The sequence below is a fragment of the Tauraco erythrolophus genome, chromosome 1 (assembly GCF_009769465.1).
Source record: "Tauraco erythrolophus isolate bTauEry1 chromosome 1, bTauEry1.pri, whole genome shotgun sequence".
NCBI lineage: Eukaryota > Metazoa > Chordata > Aves > Musophagiformes > Musophagidae > Tauraco > Tauraco erythrolophus.
The window spans coordinates 65,603,180-65,617,702 of NC_141465.1; the positions used below are offsets into that span (position 1 = coordinate 65,603,180).

General features: G+C 44.9%; 2 protein-coding genes across 4 annotated transcripts in view; one reads left to right on the top strand and one right to left on the bottom strand.

The window, feature by feature from the left end:
* TGFBRAP1 (transforming growth factor beta receptor associated protein 1) overlaps window positions 1–1,013 on the bottom strand; it is a 35,388-nt gene extending 34,375 nt beyond the window's left edge. For both annotated transcript variants that reach the window (XM_086619573.1, XM_086619564.1), the window contains exon 1: window positions 981–1,013. The gene's annotated coding sequence lies outside the window, so the exon portion shown is untranslated. The remainder of the gene's footprint in view (window positions 1–980) is intronic.
* A 1,845-nt stretch (window positions 1,014–2,858) lies between these two features.
* Window positions 2,859–13,702, top strand: TSLIG2 (tRNA splicing ligase complex subunit 2). Of its 2 annotated transcripts, XM_086619589.1 has the most exons (5): window positions 2,859–2,987; window positions 5,556–5,722; window positions 8,232–8,604; window positions 11,560–11,627; window positions 11,717–13,702. In XM_086619589.1, the coding sequence occupies exons 1-4, from the start codon at window positions 2,859–2,861 to the stop codon at window positions 11,614–11,616; spliced, it is 726 nt and encodes a 241-aa protein (XP_086475715.1). In that variant the 3' UTR covers window positions 11,617–11,627; window positions 11,717–13,702. The 2 variants fall into 2 exon arrangements, with proteins under 2 accessions (XP_086475715.1, XP_086475707.1); XM_086619581.1 differs by having other exon boundaries at window positions 11,560–13,702.
* The last annotated feature ends 821 nt before the right edge of the window (window positions 13,703–14,523 follow it).

Genomic DNA, 14,523 nt, shown 5'->3' on the forward strand with positions numbered 1-14,523 from the left:
ACTAAACGAAAGTAGATGAAAAGTAAAAGTAGGAAAGAAATCAAAATAGACACACAATCTCTGAGCAGAAAGAACAAAAAAACAACAGTACTACATAAGCCTGGTAGCAAAGAAGTTAAAATATTTATGCTAGAAAAAAGTAGTGAAAAAAACTCTTAAGAACAACCAACGCCAACACACATAATATGCTTGTGATTTTTTTTTTACATTTATTTTGTTCTCGTTTATAAGAGCTTAGGGGCCAGCGACCACTGCAAAGAAACAGGTTCTGTAGAACATGCCGTTCCTTTAAAGCACAAGAGGTCACCTCGCAGTTACAAATGGAAGCCAGTATGTTACGTTTTAGCTGGTCAGATGTCCGGAAAACACAGTAATGGGGATGTCTGCTGTCAAAAACTAATCATCGGGCAAACAAATTATCAGTCTACTACGCTTTGCTTTCCTAAGGAAGGGCACTAATATAATAACCCCACATGTTGTGCTCATTTCCGGTAAAGTGGAAAGCAGCTCTCTCCCACTTCTGTGAAGCAACACCTTTGCATTTACATTGTTTGCTGCTGCCCCGCAAGCCCGCTCCCCACCTGCCTTACCTCCGCGCTGACCCCCCACGCACAAGCTCCCATGCCCTGTGCAATTAACTGCGCGCGAGCTCTAATTAACCTCCGGATGTGATCCCACAGACCCGCGGCGCGGGGCCACCTCAGCGCCAGCGGCGGCCGGCGCCGCGGCCCCCCGGAGGGCGGGGGATGCGCTTCACCCCGGGAGAGCCCGCACGGCGGAGCACCCGCACCCTGCCCGGCCCGCCGGGCCACGCGGCGACAGCAGCGGCGCCGTTCGCTTCACCCCCGTCCCCTCACACGCCCGCAGCCCCGGCGGGCGGGCGGCGCCAACCAGGCCCGGCAGCGACCGGCCCCGCGGTGCGCCCGCCTCCGCGCCGGCCGGCGACGGAGCCTCTCCCCCCGCTCGCCCTCCCGCAGCACCTGCCGGCGCCAGACGCCGCCGCCACACCGGGAGCCGAGCCCGCCGCTTACGAGGCCGCACCGTGCGCTGCCGGCGGCCACAGCCGGGCGGGGCCGGGCGCCGCCTCGGGCCGCGCTGTCCGCGCCCAGGCCTCGCGGCGCGCGAGGGTCCGCCGGTGGGCGGGGTGCGGGGAGAGACGCGCCGCTTCCGGTGCGGCACAAGCCCCGCCCCGCGCTAGCGTCACCGCTTCCTGGAGGAGAGGCGGGCCGCCTCGCTGAGCTAGGCCGGGGCTTTTCCGGTCACGTGGGGAAGGGGCGCCCAATGGCTGGGGCGGAGGCTCGATGAGCCCGCCCATTGGGGGCGTGGATGGCGGCCGGGACGAAGCGGCGCCGGTGGGTGAGGCGGCTCGGCCTGCGGCGTCCCTGCAGGGGGAGGCGAGGAAGGGTAACGGTGGCCTCATGCTCCTCCTGTAGTGGGAAGCCCCTTCCCCGGGCCGCTGGGCCGCGTCCGGCCCGGCCCGTCCTCGCGGAGCGCCGGGCGTTGCACCCGGACCGCGCATCTACAGAGGGAGCTTCGATCCGACTGCCGGATCAGATCCGCCAGCGGTGCGGGCAGCACACGCCACTCGGGATCTGCGCAGGTCCGGAGAGATCTGCTTATTAATAATTTCCAAATGCTGTAGTGAGCTTACAGAGAGTAGTTGCAGACCGCGTCCAACCCTGACGCGCAAAGGATAAACGCAGGCGGAAAAAGCAGCTCTTCTAGGAAAACCCAAGAAATAACAGTAGCTGCGGATGGTTTGGGAGGAGGGGAAGGGGGAACGCACAAAGCAACATCGCATAAATTGCCCGAAGGCAGTTTTGAGGACGCAATATGAAATCATGGCAATAAACGTTATTAGATCGCTTGCTTGTACACTTAAATGATTTTTAAACATTCAGAACCTGAATTCGTCCTGTTAGAAGCGCTGCATATACGTAGCAATGACCTTACAGTCATACAGACGCGACTCGTTCCGCGTGCACGTACTGTTGTCACAGCAGTCGCGTTACGTTGTCGCCTGCGCCTCTTAACTCCGTAAAATGCATCAAGTGCTACAAATCACATTGCGATTTGATGTTGTCAAGACAACGTGGTTAATTTACGTTATTATTAATTATTTACGTAATTAATTTTTATTAATTGCAAACGTTAATTACAACGTTTGTAACTCCCTATCCCGCTTCTGAACACGTAAGCAGACTACTAACTCGAATGAGCAGGCGGCTGTTTTACTTTGGAATCGCAACGCAACTTCTGTCGCTACAGACCAGGACGCGTTAATTGCCCGTTACCGCTTTTACGGGCAAGACTTAGATCCTGTTTTAACTCGGTGGCAAAGCTCAGGCGTGTCGCAGCGCAAACGCTTTGTACTCTTGTACGCTGACGGAATTACAATAAAATAAGATTTGTTTCCCCTATTCGACGCCACCATCAGTTGGGGGATGACGCCACCTCATCACGGGTACTAAGCTCCTTGCCGACCCTGCCGGCGCAGCCGCCCGGAGGAGCCAACCCGGCCCGGGAAGGCGCACCCCCGGCGATCGCCGTGCTCCAGCCAGGCTGCGCACGTCATACACTGCCTCCCGCCCCAGGACGTGACGCGCGAGAAGCAGTGCCTGCCGCGGCGCGGCTGCTCCGGCCGCCCGTTCCCACCCGCTCCGTGCCCACCTGCCCGCGGCTCCGGCCGGCAGCGGCCACCGCCGGGCGGCCGCTCCGTAACACGCATTCACCGACGTCACGAATGTGCGCAGCGCCCGCGCGGCCCTGACGTCACGCGGCCGCGTCACTTCCCGCGCGAGCCCCCGCCCCCCGCGCGGCATTGTGGGAGGCCGGATAGGGGTCTCCGGGGGAAGAAGATGGCGGCACAGGGAAGGGGCCGGGCGGGCGGCAGCAAGGAGGAGCGGGGGCCGCGGCGCCCGGAGTCGGAGCTGCTGCTGCACCCGGAGCTGCTCTCGGAGGAATTCCTGCTGCTCACGCTGGAGCAGGTGCGCCCGGGCGCCGCCGGGAGCGAGCCGGCCCCGCAGCGGCGGGAAGGGAGGCTCCCGGGCCCGCGGCCCTGCTTCGCGTCGTGCCCCCTCCGCGTTAGGCCCGCCCTGTTTGTTTCTCCACTTCACTCTTTCCTCCTCCCTTGTTACGACTTACCTGGTCTTTGGCTGGTGTGGGGCTTAGGTACGCGGGAGTTGTGCCTTATGAGGAGGGTGACGGGCGGTGTGTACGTGTCCCAGAGCCGGCTTAAAGCAGGCTTACATTGTCCTGCTTTACTGCTAAATCCACCTTCTAGAGGTGGTTTCACACCTCTTTTCGTGGTTTTCTAGCTTAGAAAATGTAGCCCATTTCTTCCTCTCCATAGGCTATACCTTGACCTGTCGTTTTAGCGGGGTGAGGGCTGGCTGTTGTGTCCACTGTTTTGCTCTCAGAGAGGTGGGCTGGTGACGGCGGTATATAGGCTGTTTTGGCAAGGAGAGATTGGGTGTATTGTGGGTTATCGATTATAGAACAGGCTCCTCGAGGTGGATTTGGGGCACCGCCAAGTCGCCTACACTGGAGGCTTTCTAATCCCAGTCCTCCTGCAGTTTCCAGTTGTTGTAGCACCCGTAACAGGCACGCAGGAAGCAATCAGGGAAAAAAAAACCCAAGCAAAACCCGAGACAGTAGTTTGTGGGCTACGGACTTGCTTAGAGGAGGCTGGCAGTGTGAGATGTGTTGGTGTTCGCAAAGGGGCTGTGTTCAAACGCTGCAGCTGCTAAAGAGTAATGTGCCCGAATCAGCATGTCTGTGAGACAGTGTTTGTTTGCATGGAGTGAAATGATCTGCGGAAAGGCGATCTTTACTGTGCTAAAGTTGCCACGTTCGTAGCCGGTGAATGAAGGAAATATGTCCTACATAACCGGTCAAGCTAATGCTTAAGTATGCGTAATCGAAAGAATCCGAAAGTGAGCTCTAACCAGTTTTGGACTGTGTGAAACTTCGCATGATTTGATTTGGAATAGTTGTTGCTGCCTTGCCTGGAAATTCCAGGTGCATGAAACAGTAATCTAAGTTTTAGATTGGAGGGCTGGAGCACCTCTGCTATGAAGACAGGCTGAGAGAGTTGGGGCTGTTCACCCTGGAGAAGAGAAGGCTCCGGGGTGACCTTATAGCAGCTTTCCAGTACCTAAAGGGGGCCTACAGGAAAGCTGGAGAGGGAATTTTTACAAGGGCGTGTAGTGATAGGACAAGGGGCAATGGATTTAAACTGAAAGAGGGCAGATTTAGGTTAGATATAAGAAAGAAATTTTTCACTCTGAGAGTGGTGAAACAGCGGAACAGGTTGCTCAGAGAAGTTGTGGCTGCCCCATCCCTGGAAGTGTTCAAGGCCAGGTTGGATGAGGCTTTGGGCAACCTGGTGTAGTGGTGGTTTTCCCTGCCCATGGCAGGGGGGTTGGAACTAGATGATCTTTAAGGTCCCTTCCAACCCTAACCGTTCTATGATTCTATGATTTTTGTATGAACTTGCTGAATTTTGCATGATCTTGTCCTTGTAGCTTATGTGGACAAAAACGTACGGGTTTTAGGACCACATCAGAAGTCAGGAAGTGTTGTCAAAACCAGCAGTGGCAGAGACTCGACCTACTTTCAGTGACCTCTAGTTTGCAGAAAGTTAGTGTTTTTTTTTCTCTTTTAGTAAATTTGGCAGGAGGTACTGAGAAGTTTTGTTTTCACAATGCTGTATGTGATTAGAAGGAGAACTGGTGTTCAGTTATAACTGACAGTTACTAGAAATCTGACTTATTCTTTGGGAACTGGGGAAGGAAGTACGGCTCTATGTCTGTAAGGTTGAACTGCATTATGTTCTAGTTGCCTGTTGTTTAGAAGTGTGAAGAAGAGCCTCTGGTATTGTAATTGAATTCAGAGAAGTGTGTATAAGAGTGCATGAAAACATCAGTCATTAACAGTATGTCTGTCATAACTTTTTCCTTTTGTTGCTATTTTTGTTAGGAAAAATTGCAGGGGTTTGGATAGGGAGGGGCTGCAGGGTTGACCCATGTGGGCAAAGGTGCTGAACTGCCCAGTACTGGTCACAGCTGGATCCAGCTGTCTCTGATGGAAGCAACCCATCACACACCAAAATTTCAAGCAGACGAGCTCATGCAGTTAACAAAGAGCAGGAGCCACCAGGGGCAGGAGACAGAAAAGGATGCACAGGAAGAGGCACATGAGGAGATATGCAAAGAGATGCACTTGCAGGTAGTGGAAAAAGAAACCACTATGCACTGACCCAAACATGGCACGTTTCCCATTGCCTGACTGAAGGGAGGGACCGAGTGTAATCCACACAGAAAATGAGGAAAGTTGACAGTAGGAAAGCAGGACACCAGGCTGTCATTGGTATGGGGCGATTCGTGGCCTCTCTGTACCAGTCACCTCTGCAGTCCCCTCAGTTCTGAAACCCTGGTATTTATGTCTGATACACTACCTTAAAGTGGCTTTTGAAAAAAGAAGTTATGCCATCACTAAGATATCGTGCTTTGAAATTGTCACAATAATAACAACATTTTTCCTGTTCTCTGCAGAAGAATATACTAGTTGAAAATGATGTAAAGATGGACAAAGACGGTCTCACTGATCTCTATATTCAACATGCCATTCCTCTGCCTCAGCGTGACTTACCAAAAAGTAGATGGGGGAAAATGATGGAAAAGAAAAGACAGCAAAATGAGTTGAAGAGTGAGAATAAAAGGTAATTGGCTTTTATTGGGCTAGATTTGGAGAATTTGGGACAATGCATTTAGTTTAACGTTTGTTTGCCTGATTAATGAAATTTGTGCATATCTTAGACATTGTTCCCTTTTACAGAGAATGTCGTGTCAGGTCTCCTGTGTGAGAAGTGTTGGATTCTACTACTACAATAATAGGAAAAAGGGGAAGATAATCTTTTTTTTGTCATCCAAATGTTATTGATGGTATCTAGCTCGTAGTGCTCCTTTTCATAGAATCATAGAATGGTTTGGATTGGAAGGGATCTTTAGAGTTCATCTGGTCCAACCCTTCTGCAGTGAGCAGGGACATCTTCAACTAGATCAGGTTGCTCAGAGCCCTGTCCATCGTCACCTTGAATATTTCCAGGGATGGGGCTTCTACCAGCTCTCTGGGCAACTTGTTCCAGTGTTTCACCACCCTCATTGTAAAAAATACCTTTTATCTAGTCTGAATCTGCCTTCTTTTAGTTTGAAACCATTATCCCCTTGTCCTGTTGCCACAGGCCCTACTAAAAAGTATGTTCTCATCTTTATTATAAGCCCCCTTTAAGTATTGAAAGGCTACAATGAGGTGTCCCCGGAGCCTTCTCTTCTCCAGGCTGAACAACCCGAACTATCTCAGCCTTTCCTCATAGGAAAGGTGTTCCATCCCTCTGATCATTTTTGTGGCCCTCCTCTGGACCCCCTCCAACAGGTCCATGTCTAGACAAAAATTCCTAGAAATTGTAAGGTTGTAAGTGATGTGCAAGTGAGAGACGGGAACTAAGCGTGCAGTTAGCTGGGTTTAGAAGGCACATAAACTGATTGATCATGGAAACAACAGGAGCTTTCTGATGAGTTCCTCTGTGGAAAGTGCAGCTTTACAATGCGCGCTGGAATTAGTATGAGGCTTGGAGACTTGATCAGCCCAGCCCAGTGTGTGTTTGCATACATCTAGTAGTTACAGATAGGAGGTAAAAACACACTGAAATTTAAAAGTCAGTGTTGAATATTGTGTTTAGTTTTACTGCTGGTGATTGATGGCATATCCTAAAAGACTTACTGTACTTCATCTGAGTTGCTGTAACATGTTATACCTTAATAATACCATCAAACGTCTGAGGTCACAGATGATGGTTTATACATCTTCTTACTGAATATTTGATCTTGCAGACAATCACACCAAATAAAAACCAAATACACTGTCCAACTTCAAACATTTCAGAAAGTATTTGTGTTCAGGGACAATCAGTTTCGTAAATCTGTAAGGTCATCTTGCCTAATGGAAGAAAGGGGATGATATGTAGTTTCCGAAGTGCCAGTGAGTCTGAAGACTCTCACCTGCAGCCTCCTGGTCTCCAGGAGCACTGGCTGTGCACGCTCAGAGCTGTGGCCTTGGTGGAGCTTATTATTTCTCCTTAGTCGCCTGAAAGGCTGCTTCAGCGTCCTCTGAGAACTCCTAATGCACTGATGAGTTCATTGTAAAACACGGTACTCTAACCGGTTTCAGACATTCACAGAAGAGGTAATCACCTGCCCATTTTGGTGAGAGGTGAATATTTAGGATAATCAGGGAGTGGGAGCTAAAACGTACACTTCTCTCTGGTTTTAGGGTGCTGCCTTAAGTACCAGGCTAAGCTAGACAAGAAGAGGAGAATTTTTCATTAAATTGTCCTCATAATTGGGAGTTACCAGAGACTGTCCTGACTACATGAGTAATTACGTGAAACAGTGAAAACCCCGATTGCTCCTGTAGAGAAGCTTTTGCTTCCTCTAGTAAATCTTGTATTCTTTACCGTGCGCTACAAAGTAAACAGCAGGATTAGCAGGTGCCCTCCGTTCAGCCCTGCCCAATGTGAGCCTGGAGCATTTCTCTAGGATGTAGATGTGCATTGAAATCTAGATTTCACAGAGAGTGTCCTGCAGGAGGGGTCACGATCCCAGAATGTTTCTTTTCAGCTGTTAGCTAGTGTCAGTGTCCTCCCGCATAAGAGTGCTGGCTAACATGAGTCCTGCTCTGAAGGTTTTAAGCTGCCTGTACTTTATATAAAGAAAGTGAACGTCACACCCACGATTCGATGTTCTTCTATGAGCCATGTATCTAAAAATTAGATGTGACAGTTCTTGGTGGCACACACTTTCTCAAATATTCACCTTTTGAACTACTTAACAGCTATTATCTCTTTAGTTACTCTGGAGTAGCTACAGTGGTATAAGCATACAGGCTTTGGTCACACAACTGTAATTCTCTGCCCAGGAAGTTCCTCACACAACCCCCTTTGCTGAGGAATGCTGTTCTTCACATGACTCCCTGCCCCACTACCCCTTTGTATTTTGGAAGCAATTTCTGTTGCCTAAGTTTGGAGCAGCTGAGAGTTTAAGGTTAGTATTTTGGGATATATTTTTTACTTCAGGCAAGATTGAATTAGATTTCACTATTCACATATTGGATATGCTGTTTTTGGATCATCTAGCTTGTGTTTCTGAGGATTTTACCGTTTGTATTTTCAGTGTTACAACGGTGGAAGGTTTAAGGAAGCGACCATTAATAGTATTTGATGGCAATTCGACAAGTACAAGCATAAAGGTGAAGAAGACAGAGAACGGAGCTGTTGATCGCCTAAAGCCTCCTCCAGCTGGAAGCACCACCAACACTGTTAGAAGATTATCAGTTCCTTCAAACGCCTCAACATACATTTCGGCCTCCAGTTTCTCAGAGGACGCTAAGCTGGGAATGAGAAATAATGAGGCTAAGCAGGACAATACTTCAAAGACTAACAGCAGTGTATTGGCTAGTCTGAAGGTGTACCCTTTGTCTCCAGTAGCAGGAGCTACTGTTGTGAAGTTAAAGAGAGCTGTTCCAAAAGAAGAATCTGATTTGCCGGTATGTACATTCAGAATCTTGTTTTGCAGCTTTCTTTTTAATGAAACTTGCAGGAGCCAAAGGTAGACTCTTGTAAGAGTTTCCAGGTTTATTTTATTTTGAAGTAATAGTAGAGTCTTTGTTTAGAAATAGGCAAAAGAGTAGCTGATTTGGGAAATACTAGAAGGAAAGAAATGAAGTACTTTGTAGCTTGTTCATGGGAAACTTCTGTGTGAGAGAGGCAGCTTTGTAGAAAACATGCATGTAACTTTAAAATGATTAAGTAGCTAATACTTAAGGTGACGCTGGTAGGAGTCAAATATTAACACAAACAAAATAATCCTACTGGTAGGTCTGAGAGAGAGAACAGGTATTATAGAACAACATGAACAGCCTTAAAGGGAGGACAGGTGGTCTGTTTTCTGTAGTAGGGAAATAAAAACTGGAGTGATAACATTTGTAATCATTACACTTGAGTGGTTGAGTAGGACAAGCTTTCATTTGTCAGAGTGAAGGAAGAGATGTTACAGGAACTGAAGTGAGATGCTGAGAGCTGTAGAATATATCCTTAGAGGAAGAACACCATCTGTTTTAAATCTCACATAGGAATTGGCAAGCTAGAGGAAGGAACTGGATGTGAAAATCCGGACAGCTGCCTAGATTGTGGGTCTGAATGAGAAGCCATAACAACAAATTGTGCTAGTTGAAGTGAGATGCCAAAGGTCGAGTGCTCATTTTGAGCCATGGTGATCTTGGTCAGATACCTGGGCTTCTGTAAGGAGAAAGACGTGCTAAGATCTTGAACAGAAAGGTGCTGGTCTCAAGTAGAAGACTGGTGACTGAGCTGTTAACTGTAAAGGTGAACAGTTATCTCCTTTCTGCAAGTAAGATTCAGCTGCAAACAAGTTTTCTGTAGAAAGGAGAACTACGCTGCGTGTTGGGGCAGAATGAGGCTGATGAGCTGAAGTGATGAGAGAAGAGCTAAGGCAGGATCTGTGAATTCAGGAGGGCATGTTTTTGAAAGTGTAGGTAATTGTGCTGAATGTAGCTGCCAGGTGGGGAGAAAGGTAGAACAGTATTTATTTTTGACAAAGACGTGATTAGTCTTTAGAGGCTTGTCAGTGAGCAAGGAGCAATGGATCATCTCCTCTTTAAAACGTATCGTGAGGTAGGGGTAAGTTTTATATTTGTGTTGTATTCTGTCATAATACAAATGAAGGAATTGGACATTTCCACTGGAATACAGGAATATCTGGAGTAAGTCTGGACTTCAAAGGAAGAAATAGAAATTTCTATTCTCAGTTGAACTGCAGAGGGAGCTTTAGATATGCAGTGTGCAGTTACATTGATTAACACTTTCCCAGGACATCAAACTGAACTTCTTGTTTTCTCAGTATTGGCTTATGAAATGCTTTCTGTCAATTTCTTTTTTGTAAAAAAAAAAAAAATAATAAAAAAATCCTTCCATGAAAGAATGCAGGTAATATCCTTGCTGCATGAATCGGTAGGTTCCATCAGACTTCTGTTCAATGTGAACACCTAAACATGTGGCTGTTCTGAAAGTCAGCTTTAACAGCTTTTACAAGAATCATGACTGAGGCCCTGAGTCAAATTTATGCAGGAGAGGTGTGTTTCCTACTACCAATATCACTAACTTACCGTAGCAATTAGAACTCTTCCAAAAGTTTGGGTTCGATCTGAACCTACAGCGCTTTTGAAACTTGTTTAGTATATTCCTCACAGCTTTTTTTATATTTAATTCAGATGTTTTCTAGACACAATGATGAACACTTTTAAGTGACACTGTAACTGACACTTTGGCGCTGTGACCTCTGACACTTGACTTTCTGTCTTAGCCACAGTTTATGTTGTTCAAGTTCAGTCATGCCTTGGTTAATTTCTGTTAGACACGTTTGAAGTTAGGCAGGTGTGTTTTATGGATGCTACTTTGCTGTCTGAGATTAAAGAAATAATAAAGGATGCAGCCAGGAAGAATCAGTGTACTTGACAGGTGACTGTAGAGTGTAAAGCCTGATGCATTTTTAGCATAATGACAGTAACTACAATTGCCTTTTCAAGCATGTGACTGTTCTTTGACTTTCAAGAAAAACTGAAGTTCTCTTGCTGAATAGCACAAAACTATCTCTCCGATTTTTGGGTCTAATTCGCTTAAACCTCTCAGTGCTTGCAGTCTGCAGGATTGCTGTAAATAAACTTACTCTGAAACTCTTAATGAGAAGAATGATCTCTAGATGGTGCTCCCCAAACTAGCGTGTTGCACAATGTTCTTGAAAACTCATATACCTGTCTTTACTCTACTTGTATGAACTACTAAAGCTCTGATTTCTGAGTTTTTTTCCTTATTTTAGATGGTGAAAGGTAATTATTTCACCACTTCAGTCTCCCAGTGTTTTACTTTGGGCTTGCTTGCTTTTTTTCTGGTTTCTTGGGGCGTCTTGAAAGATGAGTTCATCTGAGACTTTGGAAATTACTTCACTTTTTTGTACAGGTCATTGCAAAGGAAGACAAACTTTTCCTTCTCTTTTTCTAATATTTTTACTATTTGACAAAAGTAAATTGGTTCTAGTTGCATATTTGTTTATTCTTATACAATCAAATTTCAACAAGTATTTTAAGAAGGCAATCTGAAATAACTTTGTGTTTTGAAACTCCAATATGTACCTTTTTCTAAGCTGCATAACTGAGATATTTTTGCATAACTAATTGTAGGATTAAGAAAAAGCAAAAGACATAGATGCTTTGCAGGTAGTTAATTCATTTGCTTTATTTTTATTTTCTCTGGAGAAGTTCTGTGGTATTTAACTTTCTCCACAAGATGGCAATAGAAAGCTGTTGTAATAGCGTATAACTGAGTGCAGCAATAGTCAGTACTAGATTTGAATGTGGCAGGTTAATTACTAGCTTCTACTTGCACAGTATATCTAAGAATACTTAATATATTTTCTTGTATTCCAGAATGACCTAAAGCCTACGGAAGCAAAGAAGAAAATCCAGCATGTTACATGGCCATGAAGTAGCTAATGGTGCTTGAAACATAAATGTTACTTCCATATTTTCAAATACATAAGTCATATTGAAACAGTTTAAGTACAAGTCTTTTTAAACCTTACAGGGATTCAGATTGCTGTGAAGTTTTAACAAGGTTAGAATTTCCCTGTTGTAAAGCTGGAGTCATTATCACCAGTCACCTTAAGAGTGTCTGCTCTTGTACACCAAGTAGTTCATTACTTCTTCAAAAGGTAGTAATGTTACAATATACTAACCCCCCCCCACTTTTAGTTTTCAAGATGATTATAGTTCATCTCCTGCATGTCCCTGTGATTCACGCATATAAATATATATTTTTTTAGTTTCAGTAAGATTCAGTTTTGTTCCACTTCTGGTTAAATGGTTAAAATAGCTATTGAGATTCAGAGTGATCCCAAGAGCCTTCTTAACTTCAAAAAGATAATTCATTTAGATGAGAAAACTGACCATTCTGTTGATAAAAGAGTCTGAGACAATTTTTCTTTTCCTTTTTGTTGCACAGAATAGGAGTGTAGAATTTACAGTGCAAGTCAGGTTGGTAATAAGAGATGAACTATTTAACAACATTACTTCAAATTGAAGTTTCTCTTATTGACGTATGAAATAAGAAATGCACAGATGGAAGTATGTTATTAGCCTGTTTGATATGAATCTCTGAGATGAAGTAGTGAATGGATTAGTGCCGTGTTCTCTTAAATACACAGGCATGTTTTATACATGCATAAGTGTAAAAATGTGCTGATGTAGCAAATTTGCTTGTTTTCCTGGTTACAATCATGCTTATAAAATATGGGGAAGACCTTTGGAATGCAGGCCAGTGCTTTCTCAACTTTGCTAACAGTTGGAGAGGGACAGGGATAGGAAGACAAACAAGTACCTTGAGAGCATTAGTGTATGTAGTTGCACTCTTAAAAAAAAAAAACCCCAAAACAACCAACCAACCCAAAACTGTTTTCCATTCCTTTGATAATTTAACATGGATGTTGGTTTTCTGTGAAACTTGGTGTTTCGTCTGGATTATTGGTAGTGCCTTATAAGGCAGAAATCCAGTTAAGTTGATGGAAACGTTTTTACTAAATGTCAGTGGCTCAGGGTGGAGCCAGTTTAGATCCATTTTACATATGGATGGTAAATAATAATAATGCTCCTAGACTTAGTAAAATAAAAACAAAGAAAGAATCAACTTCTGAATCCACTTAATTAACTCACTAAAAGAAGCTGTCAGTAGTGATCTGAAAGCTTGTTTACATTTTTAACATTGGTTGATACTGAAACCAAAAACTGTAGCTTAATTCATTACTGACAGAAGTTCTCCATTCACTGTTATGACATAAAAGGCACTTCTCGAATGCTGTGAAATGGTAAGAGTGTGTGTGTTTTGAAATGTTGTGTAATGTTTCCCTTTTACTAAACACTTGTGCAGTTTTTGTACTTGAGTACAGCAAACTTTAAGGTAATGTACATTTTGTATGTAAAGAGTTGTCTTTTTAGTAGCCTTACGCTATTTAAATAAATTCAATTAAAAGCAAACAAAGTAGTAGTGAGTTCTTTTTGTGATGTACTTAAGCTTGTTCATTTTATATGGTTGTGTTTCAGCGGACTTAAAGTGATTAGAACTTAAGAAAAAGCTTACAGAGTAAAAGGCTCAGTAGCTACTTTGGAGTTTTAGTATGTGAAGTGCTGGTCCTTGCGCTAGAGTAACAGTCTGGTAGGAGTTCTGTTTTGTGGGTGGTTTCTTGGCAGTGGTTTAGAGCCTAGGCTATATCTTGTTGTAGTTTCAGTTGCTAGAAGCGTGTGTGTGTTGGTACGTGTTAAGGAGCGATATGCAGAACCGTACTGGAATAATAGCATGGTGTTGCTATTGCATGGTAACAGTCTTGTTTTCGGGCCAGCATGCTTTCCAGCCTTGTGATGTTTCACCTACCTTTCCCTGAAGCTGGGACCATTTTGCCATCTGTTGCGGCGCTTGGGGGGCAAGATGCAAGCCATGCTGCTCTTACAACCTTCCACTACCCCCTGAGCTATTAGTAATCCTCCTCTCTCAGCAAAGTACCAGAGCAGAGCTGCAGCGTGCAGGGGGTTTGCCAGACCCCAGAGGAGAGAGTAAGTGAGGTGCTTGCCCTCCTTTGGGATGCATGGATATGAGAGTGATTTTTATGGCTACTCTTTACTACAGCCTTCATCATAGAATGAAGTCACCAAAGGGTCGAATTTAGTCATTCAGTGAGATCAGATTAGCACGGTGTGCACTTCAAAAATGTCAACCACTCAAGTTACTCAAATGGTGTACAGTAAGCCACATCTGTTGATACATCTGTTTAGCTTGTTGAGTTCATGAGAGATGAATGACCTGAGAGCACTTCACACTTGGTACAAAAAGAGACGAATTCAAGAGTGGTAGCAGGAACTAGAAGCAAACTTTCCCTACCTAGTTACACACAGATTAAGTATATTCCTAATTCTTTCCATATCTGAAGATTCCTGTCGGAAGTGACATATTACATCGCTCCTTTTGCTGGATACAAAAGAATTCCATCTGGAGGGTGTACCAAGGTCATGCATTGAATGACATGGTCATATTTCTTGAAGTTTGCTTTGGGAAGACACTTATCTTCCTTTGTTTCCTCTTGATTTTATTGTCCTGCCAGCATGTTGTTGCCAACAGTTGCCTTTGCTGCGAACACACAGCAGAAGTGATTATAGAGCAAAAGATACTACGTATTGCAATATAGAACAAAATTAAAGCATACCATAGCATAGAAATTAAACTTCTGACTTTTGCAAAGGTTAAATGTCTTTTGAGTTGTCTTGACCTCCTTGCTTGCTGAGCACAATAATATTTTAGTTTTGAGTTTAGAGCCTGTGAACACATTTTTATCAGCTGCAGTTGAT

Coding starts and splice junctions, on each gene's coding strand:
- TSLIG2 (XM_086619581.1), top strand. CDS start 2,859: ATGGCGGCACAGGGAAGGGGCCGGGCGGGCGGCAGCAAGGAGGAGCGG. Junction 2,988..5,555: donor TGCTGCTCACGCTGGAGCAG/GTGCGCCCGGGC, acceptor TGTTCTCTGCAG/AAGAATATACTAGTTGAAAA. Junction 8,605..11,559: donor AAGAAGAATCTGATTTGCCG/GTATGTACATTC, acceptor CTTGTATTCCAG/AATGACCTAAAGCCTACGGA.